This window comes from Octopus bimaculoides, chromosome 1, assembly GCF_046866305.1.
Source record: "Octopus bimaculoides isolate indiv1 chromosome 1, ASM4686630v1, whole genome shotgun sequence".
Classification (NCBI taxonomy): domain Eukaryota; kingdom Metazoa; phylum Mollusca; class Cephalopoda; order Octopoda; family Octopodidae; genus Octopus; species Octopus bimaculoides.
The window spans coordinates 94,821,125-94,841,633 of NC_142928.1; the positions used below are offsets into that span (position 1 = coordinate 94,821,125).

Below are 20,509 nucleotides of genomic sequence, written 5' to 3' on the forward strand. Positions count from 1 at the left end.
ACATACACATTACAGGCTTCTACAGTTTTTGACTAACAACTCATACACTGAAAGCTAAGCTACAGTAAGTACCTAAGCTCCCTTATTTTTACCGCATAGTTTTATGTATTCAAAATCAGAACCAGACACAATTTCACTACTCTAAATACAATTTTATAATGATGATTATGTAACAATATATGACCAGAGAAACCTTCCCTACTACCATCTTATCCAACATCATAAGTCAAACTATAGAGGTTTTCTGCATTCATTTTATGTCATTCATTTTTCCATTGCAATAATGGTTTTCATCCTCCAGCCATCCTTCAGATACAGTTAGGCTTTTATCTTTTACACATTTCAGTCATCAGACTGGCCATGCTGAGGCACTGCCTTGAAGAATTTTAGTCACACAGACACAAACACACACATATATATATATATATATATATATATATATATATATATACATACATACATGATGGGCTTCTTTCAGTTTCTGACTACCAAATCCACTCACAAGATTTTGGTTGAACCAAAACTGTAGTAGAAGACACTTGTCTAAGGTATCATGCAGTGGGACTGAACCTGGGACCATTTGGTTGGAAGGCAAACTTCTTACCACACAGCCATGCCTGCACCTTTGTGCAATAAATATAGAACATGAAATAAACATTACATATGAGAGGTGTAAACTTTCCCAGCTGACCAGTTTTAAATGTTACTATTTTCAAGTTATACTGTGTATAATTATTTGCTGAATCTAATAATCAATGAATCTCAAACTAGGGGCTGCTAAATCAAATTTGCAAACTTTCTGGAGTTACACATTCTTTCATAATTTAAAATTGCAGAATAATAATTGAAATTATAAATTAGTCATAGTGTTTATGTGCAAGTCTCTGCAATTCTGGAAACATGTGGTTGATGGTTTTTGTCTGCAGATGACATGGTAAATCAGAAGGTATATATTACAAGTTACTAGTACTTCAGCAGTTCTTGCATTATTATCTATTTAATGATTTTTTTTTTCTGTGGGCTGTAGGATTCATGTTTGTTACCATTTTTTAACCCTTTAGCATTCAGATTTCTTTATCAAATATAATGCTTATTTATTCATATTGATTTGAATTAGTCATGCATTACCTTGTAGCTTTGAGATTTCAATGACATGATTATTTTTAGAATGACATTGTAGGGTAGGTGTAAGAGGCTGGATCTGGCCAATTTGAAGATAAAACAGATACATTATTCATGTTGAATATGGCCAGTTTATATGCTAAAGGGTTAAACCAAAATGACCATCAAATTCAATCTTAAATATTTTTACTGCAAACTTTGTGAATATCAACAATTTTTAAAGTTTTTAAAGCAACAATTTTTAAAGTTTTGGCGGTTCAGATTTGAATTCAGGAATTTAAACTTGCATATGCTGTTTGCTGATTCACTTAAGGCATTATTAATTACAATCTAACTTTGGTTAATTTCAAATAACACATTTTTAATAACTAATAATCATTATTTAAGATTGCTTCCTTTGACACCTGATTCCAGCTTATATCCACTATGTATGAATCCTAAAATGTCTTAAAATGTAGTGATCTTCGTCTCTAAATAACAGCTTGATTGTATCAATTTTATCTTCTTCAAAAATTTTGCCCAGAACTAATGCATGCATGTGTAGATGCATGGCTAATCTTAACCAACAGAGGCTCTCTCCCTCTGTGTGTGTGTGTGTGTGTAATATATACACATACACACGCACACACTGTAAATGCAATGAACAATAAAAAAAATGCTGATTTCATACACACACACATTTGTATGCATGTGTGTGTGTGTGTGTGTATATGTGTGTATGTATATATATATATATATAGAGTTATTAATATTTCTAAGTCTCTCTTTCGTCCTAATTTTGGGACTACCATGTTGGCTTGGCGATAACTATTAATATATATATATATATATATAAATGATAACCAATCTGAAATAATGTAAATATCTTACACAGAGATCAAAAATGATTATTAGAATGCTATTTAAATACTTTTCATTGGAAAAAGTTGGAAGTAATTTCCACTCACTCACCAGTAAGGCTGAAAACTGCTATCTCTCCAGAAGTGCTCATTTCACCAAAGTAAACTCCAGACACCAACAAAAGTGTATTCGTTTCATTAAACTGAGAAAACTGAGTGTACTTCCAGGTCAGGTTCTTCATGTTATATTTATATCTTAAAGTTACAGGATTGGAAGAATACCACACCTAACACATACAAAACATATATATCAATGGCTTAGAGGAGCATGAGAAAAAGAAGAATTCATACTTATTATTGATGGAAATTATTACATTAATGATGATGAAGATAGGGAAACTAGTCTCAAAGTTTTAAGGAAGTCTATAAGATATGCGTCTTCAGACTACTTAGATCCATTGGGAGAGAGGTATAGGCTCAATACGACCTTGGAATAATTTGAGAATATCTATTTATAAGGATAAAATGATGAGGAAAGGAAGGTATTCTATAAACATATGAGCAGAAATTAAACTTAGAAAGCATCACCACCCTTTCTTATTTATAACTAAAAATATAAATATTCATCTATTTCATTTGAAAATCTACAGAAGCCTATGGCAATATTGTCTTAGCTATTTCCTGAGCCACATAAGCCTTCTTTACTCTATACCTAGTTTAGTGCTTCATTACTCTGAGTTCAAATAACATCAGGGTTGAGTTCAGTTCTTTAAAGTTAGCAACTAAAGTACCAATTGTATGCAGACAGATGTCTAATTAATCAATTGACTGGACATAAAACGAATTATTTTTCCTAATAAAATTGGCCAGTCATACTGTGTGACAATTTTTGTCCTTGGGCAGTAGCTGTTATTTCCTATTTGCTTACCTCTAGAAAGTATGGAAAAGGCTAATATTTCCTTCAAACTTTGCTTTTGTTACATTTATTCAAACCTCCAAAGAATCCCTCTCAACACTTAGCTATGATGCTCAACCACTACTCCTGCTCATCATATTGTCAGGCACTAAGGCACATGCTCAAGTAGTTAAGGTCAAGCAACTGATAAGCAAATATGTGGCATTGAGCAGAATATTTGCTATAATGATATTTCTGCTACAGCAATTCAGTACTGAATCTGTCTGAAATGTAATGGAAAATAGGTCAGTTTCAAGACACTGATGTCCAGGTCACAAAAGCAAAGTTTGAAGGGAATAGTAGTCATATCCTTTGATTAGGAAAATAACACTTACTGACCAAAGACAAAAAATAAAAATTTTATTACACAGTGCAATTATCATTAGAATGAAGTGGGTGGAACAGCAGAGACAAAGGTACTGAAACACCTTTCAGTATTTAATCATATCCCTCAACATCTAAGTTGAAGTCCCTTCAAGGTCAAAACAACTATCAGTCATGTAGTGAAGTCAACATCTCAGACTTACAAATGTGTAGACCTGTACCAATGTGAAGAAATCATTTGTAGAACTAGGTGACTCATCAAAAATGATACTAGGAATCTCATTACAGCCATTCACATAATTATCTCCATTAAATTTGCTCTATATGTTACGCATAAAGAAACAGGAACACACTTAAGATAGAGTCAAATAATATGGTCTATTGGTAGGCTTTTAGCAGTCAAAACTGATTCATTTCAGTTTTAGTGCTAATGTTCCTGAGTAGGCTGAACCAAAGTTAATGCAAGAATGTTCTGAGTTTCAGCCATATGGTTATCATTAGCTGGATCTATCTATCCAATACAACTTTTTGACAAAAAGCTTTAAATAAAAGTTGAATTTCTATTTTCACCTATTTAACATTTACAAGGTTGTTAGAAAAGGCCACACTAGTCTGATCAAAGTATAATGAGTGAGCATCCAGCCAAAAGAGATGCCTTGTTTTCAAATGGATGGCACTTGGGCACGTCTAAAAGAAGACTGAATTCCAACTGTATTCTTAAGCATCTCACACCAATGTTGGCCTGATCAAAAAATGAAATGAAAGGATAAAGAAGATACAACCATGTCAACTTGAACTGAAATGTGTTCACCCCCTCATGCACAAGAAATGATTAAGATAAGCATTACCTATACGAAATGAATGAAAATGAACAAGGAGCAAATGAAAAAAGGAAGGATGATGAAGAGTTAGTCACTTATTGAAAACTTCCTCATTCCAATACTTACCTTCACATAACCATCCTTGGAACAAGTTGAAAACATGGAACCATCATGAGAAAAGCTGACATGCAGAACTTGGTCATTGTGCTGCTTGAGAACTTCACTTTCAACAGAGGGTGTGTGGTATAAGAGACGTCTGTATTCCTCCATCCAAGACTTCTTGCCAGGAGACATGGCAACATCTCGGTTAATGTTCCACTCTGCATAGAAAAGCTTCTTCCAGAGCAATTCATCATATGCGATGCGCAACCACTTTGTGCACATTTGGGAGCAATTGAGGACGCTCTGTGCCGAAAGATAGCAGAAGATGTGAAGAAGTAAATGTTCAGGAAGTAAATCCCAATTTGGAAAAGATTCACCATCCTGAGAGGAATCCATGTCACAGGCTTGTCAAAACTATTTCATGAAGGGAAAGAGAAAAAAATGGAAAAGTTAACATCAAGTTATTATAAGAGAAAAAGTAAATAAGGATGTTTTTTTAAGCAAAAGGACCCCATTTAAAATTTTTTTGCAAGGGACAGAGTATACCTCACTTCTCAGTTGTGTGTTATTATGCTTATTGAACTGTATGTGGTTGAAGGATCCTTAAAGAATCTGGACTAAGAACATTATCAGTAAAATCTCACATAATTATATTAATACATTTATATAACAGTCAATTTCTGTCTTCATCATTATTATTACACTGTATTGTATCAGCTTCTAATGTTATATTTGTATACCCCTAGTGACAAAATGTAATATATTTGAAAATCATAGAGTGGTGGAGTAGAGTTTCTGACTAACAGTTTCCCAATATTTAGTTTTACCCTATGTTTTCAATTCTGCTAAATTGAAAGATGATATCATTTGCTTTTCATCCTTTTGGGGTTGATGAAATAAGTACCACATGCACACTGGGGTTGATGCAATCAACTAGCCCACTCTCCAAAAACTTTCAGGCCTTGTGCCTATTTTGGAAAAGATTATTATTATTATTATTATCATTACTACTGATTGATTGAGCAGTCAAGTTCAAGTAAACCCCAGCATCTCAATTGTGTAACCTTTGTTACTTTGATGCCTTTCCCCATAAATATGAATATTCCATCTCAAGGTTTCAGATTGATATAAAATTACTTATACATGGGCTAAGATCAGTGGTTCCCAAAGTGGGTTGTGCTGTCCCACCACCTGGGGGGGGGGGGAAAAATCCAGGAAGGCGTTGAAGAAAAATGGAGTGATAACAAGGTGGTCAAAAGTAAGAAATGAATGGCAATACTCCCCTTCTGTTTTTCAGTGGCACATTCAGGCTTAGAAAATAGAATTTAAAAATCAATATGAAAAAAGTTGCTTGTTTTCTTAAAACAAGAACAGAGAACAAAAATAAATAAAACTCCGCAAAAGTCTACTGATGAAGCTGGTCATAAACTTTCATTGTTTCAGTTGAGCACTGATGCCAATGTAATTGACTATACCCAACTCTCTCAAAATTTCAGGCTTTGTGTCCAGTGCCGCTGGACTGGCTCCCGTGTAGGTGGCACATAAAAGACACCATTTCAAGCGTGGCCGTTGCCAGTACCGCCTGACTGGCCTTCGTGCCGGTGACACGTAAAAGCACCCACTACACTCTCGGAGTGGTTGGCGTTAGGAAGGGCATCCAGCTGTAGAAACTCTGCCAAATCAAATTGGAGCCTGGTGTAGCCATCTGGTTCACCAGTCCTCAGTCAAATCGTCCAACCCATGCTAGGTTATGTGTTGGAAATGCTTAGCAGTATTTCTTCTGACTCTATGTTCTGTGTTCAAATTCTGCCAAAGCTGACTTTGCTTTTCATCCTTTTGGGGTTGATAAATTAAGTAGCAGTTGAGCACTGGGGGCTAATTTCAGGCCTTGAGGCTATAGTAGAAGGGATTATTATTATTAGGTAGAGAGCTGGCAGAATCATTAGCATGCCAGACTTAATATGAAGCAGTGTAAGGAATGGCTTAGCCCCGGTAAACAAGATCTTCATCTGCGTAAAATGATGTTGTGCGTATGGTGGGACGGGGAAGGGATTATCCATTACGAATTGCTTGAACGGAACCAAACGGTCAATGCGGAACTCTATGTTCAACAGATGGAATGACTCAGCACGGCTATTCAAGAGAAAAGACCTAATCAGCAGCATGGAGTTCTTCTGCTACACAACAATGCCCGCCTTCATAATGCCAATATGACCAAGGAAGCCATTCAAATGCATGGCAGGGAAGTGCTGCCACACCAGCCATACTCTCCTGATTTGGCACCAACAGATTTCCACCTCTTTCAAATGCTATGTGCAGAGTTTCATTCAAGACTGATGTAGAATTGAGAGCTTGGGTGGATCAATTTTTCAAGTCAAAATCGGATGATTTCTACGCATGAGGTATTGAAAATCTTGTTGAACGTTGGGAAGTTGTAAACAACACAGGTGAATACATTATTGATTAATTAGTTGTTATTTTTTATTAAATCTTTTAAAAAATTTCAATTTAAAAAAACAGCGGGAACTTAGTTGTCAACCCAATATGTATGTGTCTCTTCTATTTTTTAATTATTATAAATCTTCCATTGAGGAGGGAGCCGGTTTCCAACAAAGATACAAGGCTCCATCTTCAGGATGTAGTTAACACAAACAAATTCACATTTGGAACTTGAGAAAAGACTTGCATATTTTTACTGTTCCACTCACAGATTGCACTTGTAATATACGAATTAGCTGGTCAATTTCTCTTTCTGAAAATACCAGTTTATCCAGATTCTCCTTTAAGTACTTACTAACAAAATCTAGTGCTCCAATTATTATTGGTATGAATATGAATTCATAATCTGGAAATAGAAGCTGGAGGTTTTGAAGCAGTTGTCCATAGATAACCTCTTTTTCTTTGATTTTCAAAGAGATATATATATCTACAGGGCAGCTGTCCTCTATGATGGTACATACTGTTGCCCCTCTGTCCCAAAGAACAATATCCGGCCTGTTATGTTTACATTTGACAGAAGTTTTGATGGGAATATTCCACCAATATTCCTTGAGTATGTATGCATGTATGTATGTATGTATGTACGTACGTACATACGTAAGTATGTGTGTATGTATCTGTGTTTACCCTCCCACCATTGCTTGACAACTGATGCTGGTGTGTTTATGTCCCTGTAACTTAGCAGTTCGGCAAAAGAGACCAATAGAATAAGTACTAGGCTTACGAAGAATAAGTCCTGGGGTTGGTTTCTTTCACTAAAACCCTTTAAGGCAGTGCTCCAGCATGGCTGCAGTCAAATGACTGAAACAAGTAAAAAGAAAAAAGAATTATAGTGTAGGCATGGCTGTGTGATAAGAAGCTTGCTTCTCAACTATACAGTTCCAGGTTCAGTCCCACTGTGTGGCACCTTGTGAATGGATTTGATAGACAGAAACTGAAAGAAGCCTGTCATATGTGTGTGTGTGATTATATATCATCAAAGTCCATTTTCCATGCTAGCATGGGTTGGATGACTTGACAGAAACTGATAAGGCCAGGGGTCACACCGAGATCCATGTCTGTTTTGCCAACCACTCCACAAAGTGTACTGGGTGCTTTTTATGTGACATCATCTCAGGTGCTTTTTAAGTGGCACCAGCACCCTCACGAATGATTTTTACATGGCACCTTGCTTTTAGGATTTCAGTTCTGTTGTGGTGGATGGATCTTCTCAAATACAACATGATGGCACCTGTGCCCAGCGTCGCCTTTCTGGCACTTGTGCCTGTGACATGTGTAAGGACTTTTGAGCGAGATCGTTGCCAGTGCCCCTGGACTGGCTCCTGTGCAGGTGGCACATAAAATATACCATTTGAGCGTGGCCGTTGCCAGTACTGCCTGACTGGCCTTCGTGCCGGTGGCACGTAAAAGCACCCACTACACTCTCAGAGTGGATGGCATTCGGAAGGGCATCCAGATGTAGAAACCCTGCCAAATCAGATTGGAGCCTGGTGTAGCCATCTGGTTTCACCAGTCCTTAGTCAAATCATCCAACCCATGCTAGCATGGAAAGTGGACGTTAAACAATGATGATGATGATACAGTACACACACACACACACATATATATATATATATGCATACAGCTACAGGCTCCAAGTTGAAATGGGCAGAATTTGAAGACTTTTTTATGTGTGGTGGGTGATTTTATATGCTTCTAGTCTGTACTTGTAATATATTTAACTTTACTTTTTTATGCCATATTTTATGTATTTATCAACATATTTTATGAGTTTCTTTCTTTAGTTTGACTACCATTGCTTTATATTATATTGCAAGAAAACAAATGATAGCAAAACAATTTAGAATAATACACAACACACTTGCACATTCTAAGATGGGGAAATTGGAAGAAAAAAAAAAAGACAGGTTTTCAAACATGTATTAATAGAAGTGAACACAATACAAACGTAGCAAGGAAAATAAATCAAAACAGTAAAAAGAATCAGTAAATTCATCTCATAAAATGCAATAATGAAAGAATTTACAGTATTATAAAACACTGCAACATTTTTAAGATGAGGAAATATGCTAAACATAATAAAAGTGTGTATAATACACACATATAAAAGAAGAATTAAAGCAGTAAAATTAATCAGTAAATTCTTATCATAAAATGTAATTTGAGACAGCTGTAGTAGTAGTGGTGGTGGTGGTGGTGGTGATGGTGATGGCAGCAGCAGCAGTAGTAGTAGTAGTAGTGGTAAATTTGAGCAGCCAGTTTATAACTGTTGTTGTAATACTAAGTTAAAACTTAAATTTATCAGCTCTCAACAATTAAACTTCAACACATAAACTTGTTTTGTTTTCATATATTTCTCAACAATGCTTCTTTAATATATCTTTTGACCTTGGCATATCTAATGTTTTGCTCCATTAATTCCATCTGGGTAAGATCTTTATTAAGATATGAAAACATGCCTGCCAACTCCTTCACAATGAACAAGTTCCTTAACTAGTCTTCTTCTTCTCTACAATTCTCCCTGCTTCTAATTCATTGAAGTCCTTGTTTGACAGTTCTTTGGGTTTGCAGTCCAATAACTCCTCTACATATTCTATTTCAACTTTCAATTAAAATTTTGGCCAATTCTGTAATGCCTCTGATTCTCATGCTATAGAACAGTAACAAATCTCTTCCTTTTTGCATTTCCCCTTGCTAAGTAGACCTGTCACCTAGCTTCTCTTCTAGCTACTGAATATAACTCTGCTGCCCCCATTCTTCCTGTTTTTCCAAGCATGTCTCTGCGCTCTTTTGGATCTATCTACTTGGCTAGTCCACCACCATTCACTCCTAGTCCATTTGGAATTTTGCATCAACCACAAATTTGGTCTGTTACCCTCATTTAATTGTTCTGAAGGAACTTTCAGTTGTCTTCTATGTTATGTTTATCTCCTTCCAGTCAAATATTTCAACAAGTGCTTCTTTAAATTTCTGATTGTTCCCTAGATCTTTAAACTTGCTGTTCACTGGAGCATTAAGCTTCCTGTTCACTGGAGTTTTCTTAAGTTTTGTGTTTACAAGAGCTTTAAGCTTTCAATATGAAATAAAATTCATTCAATGTCTATAGCTTTAGATTGGCTTTCAATGATTACTGGTCAATATTGTTAATTAATGTCTGCAATATAATGACAAACTTTTTCCATGCTATTTTGATTGTGTTGTAAACAACGATACTTACATTGCGCACTAACTATTTAGTCTGTACAGGAACTTACAGCATTGAGAACAGAAGTATAGCTAAACTATAACATAACCTTTTACTGGCATCTTAAAGTATTTAGTATAAACCAACTTCAGAAAAGAAAAGACATGATGGTCACAACCGGAAAACAAACTAGGTTTGCTCAATAAGGACTGACATGAGACAAAACAACATCAAATTTTCAATGCTATTATGCACCAGATGGATTTGCAAACTTAGATGAATTGTTGAAGCATTCCACCATTATATTTAAGTATTGTTTCCTTTTTGTTTAGAGGCCACATCATAATTTCCTAAACTATGTTAAGCTCATTCAACTTCTTCAAGGATAGCTTTCAACACTTTGGATATGATTTGCCCTTTTGACATGCAGCAAAAAGAAAAAGAAAAACGCCACTATTTGAAGCTTTGACTCACTGGTCCTAGCTTAAACTATGAAAATATTGTAGCCATCACCACCTAAAATAATGGCATCTGACTGTCTATGGTTTTAAAATAATTCCCCTCAGCATTAGAGACATGTGCCAGGACTATTAAACACAAGAAGGACCAAAGTAAAATGAAGGACTATGGCAGGTGGTGAGATGCTGAAACCAGTCAATCCATGCCAACATGAAAATGCATATAAATGATGCCAAGTTGCTAGGGAGTAAGGTATAAACATAGCTTAAATAATCCCTTCTACTACAGGCACAAGTCCTGAAATTTTGGGGGAGGGGACTAGTCGATTACATTGACCACAGTGTTTCAGTGGCACTTAATTTATTGACCTCGAAAGGATGAAAGGCAAAATTGACCTCAGTGGAATTTGTATTCAGAATGTAAAGACGTTTTTATGCTAAATAATGCCAACTTCCAATGCCAATAGGCCACCTTGTGTGCAATGTTGTATGTCCAGTATGTCCATTTGATAATTTTCTTATTACTACTTCAACAACTATAGTGCAGTCTGTCCTTTGCTAATGAGGTCAGAATAATACTGAAATAGGCCCAGAATTATCTTCTGTACTTGCCAGAATAATAAAGGGAATATTAATCATTGACTAGTATTGTCTTTCTCTCACTGCATAATTAACTCTAACACTAGCTTAACTTATTGTTCGTCATGAAAATGAAGTCTCCAAGTAAGTCTCTAAAATATGAGTAGTAAAAAAACAGCATACTGCTTAGTCAGAATTTTCTTTTAAAGTTTACTCTTTTAGTTTTTACCTTTCTCAAGGTTCACAAAATGCAAACTTTACTGGGCACTAGAGTTTATTCACCTACACCTAGTAAGCAATGCAAGAATATAGGTGAGCAAACACAGATACTAAACTTATAGAAAGTATATGCTTTATACAATTCAATCGGGTTTTTTTTCTATATTTAGCAAGTTAATACTTCATATCAGAGATTCCAAGATCACTCTACAGAAAGAAAGCAAAGTAAAAAAAAAATTACAGAAAATTTTCAATAATATTTCCTTTTTAAGAACCAAGAAAACATTGAAAAGAAACCAAATAATTAACATACTCAAATATAGTCTTTGAGAAATAACACAGAAGTTTGGGAGTCTTTATCCTTGGGGAACTTTTACAAACTGATGATCTGATTCTCATTGAATAGAATTCATCACAGAGTTACATAAAAAGGTGTCCAAACTTTGATGAATGTTTTGTATTCTCAAAAAACCAAAATATCAACAAAACAAAGACAAAAGTTTTTAATAATGGGAAATCCAAACACCATTGGGAAAGTAGTTTGGATTAATATCTAGGAGAAAAATAGGCAGACATTCATTATCCCAAGTTCAGTATAATAATGGATACATGGAACTTGTAAACTGACAGGGAACTTGGCATGGCTGTGTGAATCATCATGATCAACATTTAACATCTGTTTTCTATACTGGCATGGGTTGGACAGCTTGACAGAAACTGGCAGGGCCAGGGGCCACACCAGGTTCCATAGTCTGTTTCGGCTTGGTTTCTACAGCTGGATGCTCTTCCTAATGCTAACCACTCCACAGAGTGTACTGGGTGGTTTTTATGCATCACCATCACCAGTGTTTTTTACGTGACGCCAGTGACAAAGACAAAATAAAATGTTTCTTTCACAACATTATAGTTTAGGGTTCACTGGGGCTCAGTACATGGGCCCCTCCAATTCATCATAGTTCTCCAGGTCATAACAAAGAAATTTAAGACCAGTTGCCCTTGAAAACCACATGCAGATGACCTCATTGTTATAGTAGAACCTGCAGTTGAACTAGAAAAGAAATTCCAGGTGGGAAAGCAAAACCTGGAATCAAAAATCATTAAAGTTAACTTAACAACAACAAAAAAGAAACATTTGTTTACACCATTCAGGTAAAGGCCTTGCTCAATATGTAGAATAGATGTAGGTAGAAATTCCGTACAGTGTACTCTGTATAAGATATGAACACAAACGGTACAGCGGAATTACAGACAGGTTAACAAAGAAAGTAGGCTTTGTATGTGACATGTACTGGAGCAATAAACACTAAGTACTCAATGCAATCCTTGGCTCATTGGATCTTGTCAAACCATCCAAACAATGCCAACATGGAAGACAGAAGTTAAATCATTATTACCAAAACAAAAGGCAAACGGGTGTGTGTGTGTGTGGTGGAGGGTTATTACATTGACTTCAACATTTATTTTATCGACAGTAGAAGGATGAAAGAGTCGATCTCAGGAATCTGAACTCAGAACGTAAAGAGCATTAATTAAAGACCTCAAGGTATTTTCTCATGATTCTTACCAACCGAGGGACACTAGTAAATTATTGGTAACTTTATAATTATTTTTTCGATTCAGTGTGGAACGAAAAATAAAGTCGACTCCAACAGAGTTTGAACTCAGAATATCGAGGGACATGACCATATTACAAGGTATTTTAATATGGCACTCTAATGTTTCTACCCTTCAACACACTGATATCTTTCTATAATAGATCAGGTAGCTGGTACTGTAGCTTAAATCGAAGCCAGTAGAGTACTGGTACTTTTTAGTAAAGAAACCAATGCGTGAAGTAAACAGTAGTATCCCAGGTCGGCAAATTATTCCAGTTTTGAACTATTTATGAACTATAACGTTAATTTACCTGGCTTTGATTTCAATAAAATGATAACAATGAAAAAGGTGGTGAAAAACTCTTTTGAAAGCAAAACATTAGGTAATTATCAAAGCTCTTAATATAATTATTCATTGAAAAGTAAAAAGAAATTACACGTAAATTTTAACAGCAATATAACTAAGTTATTATTTTGCCCACAACAATTCAGTCTCTTTTAAATTATTTATATATATATATATATATATATATATATATATATATATATATATATATAAGTATATATATTACATACATTCACAATGTCTATTTCCCCACCCCACCTGCCACTACTACTGCTACCATTACATAAAGCTCAGGTAAATAACATGTGACGGAAGGAACAAAATCAATGTGAAATATTCCGATTTCTTAAACATACAAGTAAAACAGATCGCTATTATATCAAATATCAATTAATAGTTATTTTTGATGAAGTTGAATATATAAACAGAATTGAGAGTATAACTCACTAATCAATAAAATGATACACAAATACAACCGGTGTCAATTTTCTTTCAAAATGATTATTATTCGAGAAGATAAAGTACCCAATAAGAAGAACCTTACTGGAATTTTAACTAAACCGTGAGGCTGCTCCGACAAAAATACAAGGGACGTTTAAAATGATGACAACTACGAAAGCACCCAACGAATCTTGTGATGAAATGTCACAACAGGAGATAAGAAGAAATTGAACATTGCACATACCTAAATGTAGATATTTATATAACTGGCGGAAAAACAAAAACGAAAACGGTAATTTGTGAGGTAATCAAATATATTTATGCTGAAAACAAAAATAGCACATAAACGAAAAGTAGAAGCAAAAATTAACGGATGGTGGTAGTGGTGGGGGAGGTTAAGTAGTGAATAAAGTAAGACTGAAGTAGTATCAATAAAACAGTAAAAGGCGATACCAGACATGACTTATTGCATGCATATATAACAAACTGCACTGTGGTAGTCATGAGAGCTATTTAAAACACATATCTAACATGCACTTTTATTTGGTAATGCCAATATATATGTATATACTATAAAGTGTCAAAGAATTTCGAAGTACTTTTACGTCCCATTCACAAAAACTATTCCATGGGTGCAGTGAAATATAGAGTCAAGAGAACAGAACAGGTCGTAGATGTACGACTAAATTTGTTGACTTTATAAGTATATATTATTATATTACAAAATGCCCCAAAATAATATTAATAACAAACAAAGTGGATAGAACGATCTATATGTTTTAGATGATTGTCATGACTTATAACAGGATGAAATTGTTTCAGCTTCAACACTATCTCAGATCAAATTACTTGTCAAACAAGCACAACTCCAATATATATATATATATATATATATATATATATATATATATATATATATGTATGTATGTATGTATGTATGTATGTGTGTGTATGTATGTGTGTGTGTATATAATATTATTTAATAAAACATTTATTTACACGATTGTGCAAGCATGAATAGTTTTTGTCTAGATACAAAGTTGTGTTTATATATTTTGATAACCAACTGAACATCGATTATGCTTGTTTTAAATAATTACGGACATATAATAAGTGGATCCACAGTGAATATTTGTGCTTCTAAATAACTCTTTTCTTTTTAGTTAAATGATTTATTAATTTATTATTAAAATAAAATTCTAAAAAGAGAGAAAAAAATTTTAGTATAAATATCTTTCATAATCCGTGTTATCATTCCAAGACAAATTTGAGCTACTATAATTATAAACTATAATTAATATTCTAACACCGACAATTTTGGAAATTAACTAAGACTGTATTTCGCGAAATGTGAATGCTTTATATTTTAGTATTTTGAAATAAATATAGAAATATGTGAAACCAGTGGTTGCGAGGGACTTTTTAGAAAGAATGACCAAAATGTTTTTAATTTTTACTCGTCTAGTAAGTTGCTAAATGATATTTCAGGCACTGACGTGGAAAGTTATTCGATTAATCAGAATTTCAACATGTAAAACAATCATATTATAAAGCTTACCAGGTCAGAAAAAGAGTCATAAATACAACAGAACTTCCATTGCCTGACTATCTGTATCCTACCATAAGTCGTGCCGCCATGTTTCTAACGAGAACTCTGGGAATATTTGCACCCGAAGACAACACAGCTGTTTACTAAGGAATGAGAGGAATATAAACAAATGCGAACATAAGTTATTCTCTTATTCTGTTGTTCAGCTGACACCTAATTTAGTAAAACCAAAATACACGGGTAAACATTGAGAGTTGAAGAGTAACAAAAATGAAATTTTAGATAGGTTCACAATAAAATACTTATAGCGATTGCCATACGAAATCTAATATATTCATGCATAAGTATTTATAATTACATCTTCGAGTAATTAAAAATACTGATACTTCAAGTATTTTTGTTGTAGTTTAGCATTTGTTTTTCATGCGGATGGCGTCTCTGAGTAATTAGCCTAAATAAGTTATTTTATTTATAATGATGAATATGCTAAATTAATTTGTAATGAATTATTCGCCCTAAACGACACAAACAGTACTTGTAAAAAATCAGTTATTTACTTTTATATATATTTATAATTTCTGAAGTTGTATGAAGTTGTGAAGTTGTCAGTAATTGGAATTTGGGTCCCATAAATTAAATGATATACTGAGGCAACCACACACACACACATACACACGTATGTGTATGCATATTTATGTGTGCCCAGCAAATACATGTCTATCTCTCTCTCTCTCTCTCTCTCTCTCTCTCTCTATATATATATATATATATATATATATATATATATATATATATATATATATATATATATATATCATCATCATCATCATCATTTAACGTCTGCTTTCCATGCTAGCATGGGTTGGACGATTTGACTGGGGACTGGCGAAGCGGATGGCTACACCAGACTCCAATCTGATCTGGCAGAGTTTCTACAGCTGGATGTCCTTCTTAACGCCAACCACTCCATAGCTCCCACGGTTACCAAGATAATCTATTATAATAATACTCTTGTGATTATGAATGAGAAACGGAAAGGTGACAGATAAATAAGGAAGGAAGGGGTGATGTCATATTTTTTTCATAGCTCCCATGGTTACCGAGATAATCTACTATAATAATACTCTTCTGTTTATGAATAAGAATGGAAGGAGTGACATGAATAAGGAAGGAAGGGGTGAGCATTTGAACTCTGCGTGAATATATGTGTGTGTATGTGAATGTGTGTAAGTGTGTGCGTGTATGTGTGTGCGTGCGTGCGTGTGTGCGTGCAGTGGAAGTGAGATGGTTCGTCTTCGTATGCTTAGTATTTGGGTTTATTTTTTGATTTGGTTGAATCTTGTTTTTTTTATTTTTTGTTGATCAATTATTTTTAGCATTTTGACAGAAAAAAGTCATTCTAAAATTGTTTCTTAACGTAAGCATGCCCAAACAAGTCAAATGCTTACACAGAGCAGGTTTTACAGCCACATCATCCAAACTGGCCAGGTGAAACCAGGCTTAGCTGCTAGTATATATATATATATATATATATATATATATATATATATATATATATATATATATATGTGTGTGTGTGTGTGTGTGTGTGTGTGTGTGTATAAAATACAAAAATGGGACAAGAACGCAAAACATCCAGATAGTTAAGTGAAACAAAAAAGGGACAACAAAACATCCAGACAGACGATATACACACACACACACACACACACACACACACACATACATACATACATATATATATATATATATATATATATATATATACATACACACATATATATTCATACATACATATATATAAAATATATATTAACCGGGTATAATATCCCAGTTTTTGTGTGATTTTTGCTACCCTGGTAACAATTAACATATTTGCATTATCGAAGTTTTTCAACCAAGATAATATTCATATATACATAAATTAAAATATATATATATATATTGTTCTATATTTAAGAGATGAGGAATTATTTACATTATTTACAATATCTACATTTGACGGATATTCGTCCTCATCTTGTTTGTTGTTAACACAACGTTTCGGCTGATATACCCTCCAGCCTTCGTCAGGTGTCTTGGGGAAATTTCGAACCTGGGTTCTCATTCCTATCGATGTTACGGGCATATGGCGTAGTGGTTAAGAGCGCGGGCTACTAACCCCAAGGTTCCGAGTTCGATTCACGGCAGCGACCTGATTAATAATAATAATAATATAATAATAATAATAATAGTAACATCGATAGGAATGAGAACCCAGGTTCGAAATTTCCCCAAGACACCTGACGAAGGCTGGAGGGTATATCAGCCGAAACGTTGTGTTAACAACAAACAAGATGAGGACAAATATCCGTCAAATGTAGATAATGTAAATAATATATATATATATTTACTAAGGAGTTAAAGGGCCACATTTTTCTAATTAATTAGTAAGAGAAAGAACAAAACAGTAATCCTTTGTAGATTTTTAGAGTCTTGTTAGAGTAATGCAGTTCCATTTCAACTTCTTTTAGTGATAATTCTTTAATCAATTTCAGAGACATGTATTAGCATCAACCAGAGATTGCGTCTGGAAAGATGTAAGGGTCATAGCTGTTTTTATTGGTGAGCAGCTCTAATAATTGGTTTCACCAATTTAATAAACTATTTCTGCTGAGCTTAGCTGGAGCATATTTCACAGAAAAGTTATTTTCAACATGTCATTTTATTAGTAAATATACTACATCATCTATTTTATATAAATCTATGCAACAAACTTAGCAAACATATTCAGAAGTAGCTGAGAGAGATTCCCAAGAAAAATCATTTTTGTGACCCAAGTCTAAATGTTCCATTTTGCTCCAAAGTATGTTCCAACATTATCACTATATGGTATGTTGGAACATGCTATTATATAACTGTGAAATATGGACACTGACAAAGAAATTATCAAATGGGATAGATGGCTGTTGCACAAGGATGCTATGAATGTCTCTGATTATGAAATGGCAGCAACATATGACAAACGAATGCCTTTATAGAGGCCTGCCAAAAGTTAGCAAGAAGATGAGGCAAAGATGTCTGCAACTATTTGGTCACTGCATGTACCACCCTGAACTGGAATCGTCCAAATTAGTCCAGTGGAACCGACATCATGGTGATGTATGAAGAGAAAAACGTCATACTTATATCAACAAGTTGATTGAAGACACTGGCCTGGAATGTATCCAGGACCTCCAGATAGTGATGTTGGACCAGAAGGTGTGGCAGGTGGACTTTGTTGCTGCAACCCAGGTCGGAACCTGGCCATAATAATAATAAAAATGGAGCATTTTGGATCACACCAATAAATGGAGCATTTTGGATCAACTCAAGAATTATGTTGATAGCATTTCAATTTTCAATTTCATTGATGTATTTTATTTTATCAAGTAATTCAAGTTAGCCATGTTTGACACTTTGATCAGTTCGATTGTCCTTGTATTCATTCAAGAGGAAACAAATTTCTGTTGACAACATTCCCAACACTCCCAACTAGTTTAAGTGTTACTATTAGTGTCTTGTGACACTGAACTAATAATGCTTTATTTACATTACTTCCTTCTTAGCAGGATGCTAGTTGGTCACAGATTTAACCTCCAGCTATTGTTGGTACTCCTTTTTAGCAGATACTTCGAGATACTTCATACTCATTGTAAGCATTAAACTAATACTGTATTCATTGTACTTTATTCCTTCTGTGTTGTTCTTTCTCATCTACTGTTTGATTTAAAAACTACTTTCAACCTTACATCAGATCATATTCATCATCATTTTAACATCCACCTTCACATCCTTGCATAGACTGAACAAATTTTTTGTTGAAGAAGTTTTTCTACAGCCTGATGCCTTTCTTGTTGTCAACCCTAATCTATTTCTTAGCAAAGTAGTGTTTCCCCATGCCCAGACATGTTTTCAAGGAATATTGGAAATGGATGATATTCATTTATAACAATTATGTCACCTCAAGACAAGGACACACACACACACACACATACATCACACACACACATATGTACACACACACACATGCATACATACATATGTGGTCTAATCAATAAGTATCCGAACTGTTGCTATAGTAATAAAGTTAAAGCACTCAGAGCGAAGCTGCTTGGCATAGGCTGACCTTGAACTTTACTGTGTATGCATACAAAGTTTTAATATTCTAGCTCTCTTCTGCTGTATACAGTAGTGCTTGGAAGGAAGGTGTGTAGTGTGTGACTGTTGCATTGACCTTGACAGAGAAAGTTAAGCAGAACTATGCTGACCAAATTTTACTCCCAAAGATGACGGAAGAGTACAATATAGTGGTGCAATACTTGCAATGGAATAATTTGAAATAAGTAGAAAATAACAAAAAAATTGGAAATTACTCATTTTGCCCCATTACTCTACAGTAATTTTAAGTGATTGACAAAATGAAAAATACAGAAAAAAGAAGAAAAGAAATTTGTTCGATTTAATGAAAACATTTGAACATCTATTCAATAACTCTAAAGCTGAAAAATATATTTTAGCTGTTGAGAGATTGATTTTATAATTAAAACTAAATTCAAAATTTAAATTTTGGAACATATTTCTTATTCTTTCATAATATAAGACTAAAGTTTTCAATGCTTCACTGAAATAATGAAATTTAGAAGTGACAACATAAGTGTGTGCATGTTTGTGTTTGTGTGTGTGTGTTGTGTGTGTGTGTGTATGTGTGTGTGTGTGTGTGTGTGAGTGTGTGTGCGTGTGTGTACCTTTAATTGCAAGTGTTCAAGCCAAGGTCATAGCTCAGTCATGCCTTGAAAGAAGGAATTTGAACTACAGACAATACCTTCTTTGTATCAATCTCTTTATGTCTACCTGTATATACATTCTCACACACACGCACACACACACACTAACAAATACATATGTATACACATTTGTTGCTTTCTTTTTCACTGTAGCTGTCCCAAAAACAGCTACAATTCTCTTGGAAATTGTAGCTGTTTTTGGGACTAGGTAGTAGTTATTTAACTGAATAAATTGGTAAAGGAATCTATGGTTATTTATGATAAAAGAGAATTCGTTAAATTTTTTAAGCCGTCAAAATGTTTGTATATTGAAAGGGAACCTCTTCATGTAAGATTGCTGGGAGGTGGGGCCTCTCTATATAGAGTGCTCCATGCCCTTCATAGCAAGCCTCTACCTCGCAATATCGTGGGTGGCCCAGGGCAATCTTCGTTTTTGCCCCCCTATAAATCAGGCCCCTGGTATGTGGTGCATTTATGATATTGCTTCATTCTTATTTATTCCCCAAAATTTCTTTTCAACTATTTTATTTCTCTATGTACTGTAAGAGCTTAAATACTGATATTTTTATGCACAAAAATATCAGCTGTAAACACACTGAATTTGATATTTATTTATCAATTTATTTATTACCATTACTTAACTGCATGATCAGTAACTAAAATATATCAAA

General features: G+C 34.4%; 1 protein-coding gene across 6 annotated transcripts in view; it reads right to left on the reverse strand.

The window, feature by feature from the left end:
- LOC106875284 (F-box/WD repeat-containing protein 5) overlaps positions 1-20,509 on the reverse strand; it is a 39,480-nt gene that overhangs the window by 16,298 nt on the left and 2,673 nt on the right. The window contains exons 1-4 of one of the 6 annotated variants that reach the window (XM_052968257.2): positions 15,043-15,128; positions 7,387-7,463; positions 4,188-4,577; positions 2,074-2,248 (exon numbers count right to left, since the gene is read on the reverse strand). In XM_052968257.2, coding sequence (XP_052824217.2) covers positions 2,074-2,248; positions 4,188-4,559 — 547 coding nt within the window. In that variant the 5' untranslated portion in view covers positions 4,560-4,577; positions 7,387-7,463; positions 15,043-15,128. Of the gene's footprint in view, positions 1-2,073; positions 2,249-4,187; positions 4,578-7,386; positions 7,464-13,728; positions 13,908-15,042; positions 15,129-20,509 lie in introns of those variants that run through there. The other 5 variants (XM_089354107.1, XM_052968260.2, XM_014923369.3 and 2 more) reach the window with 5 other exon arrangements.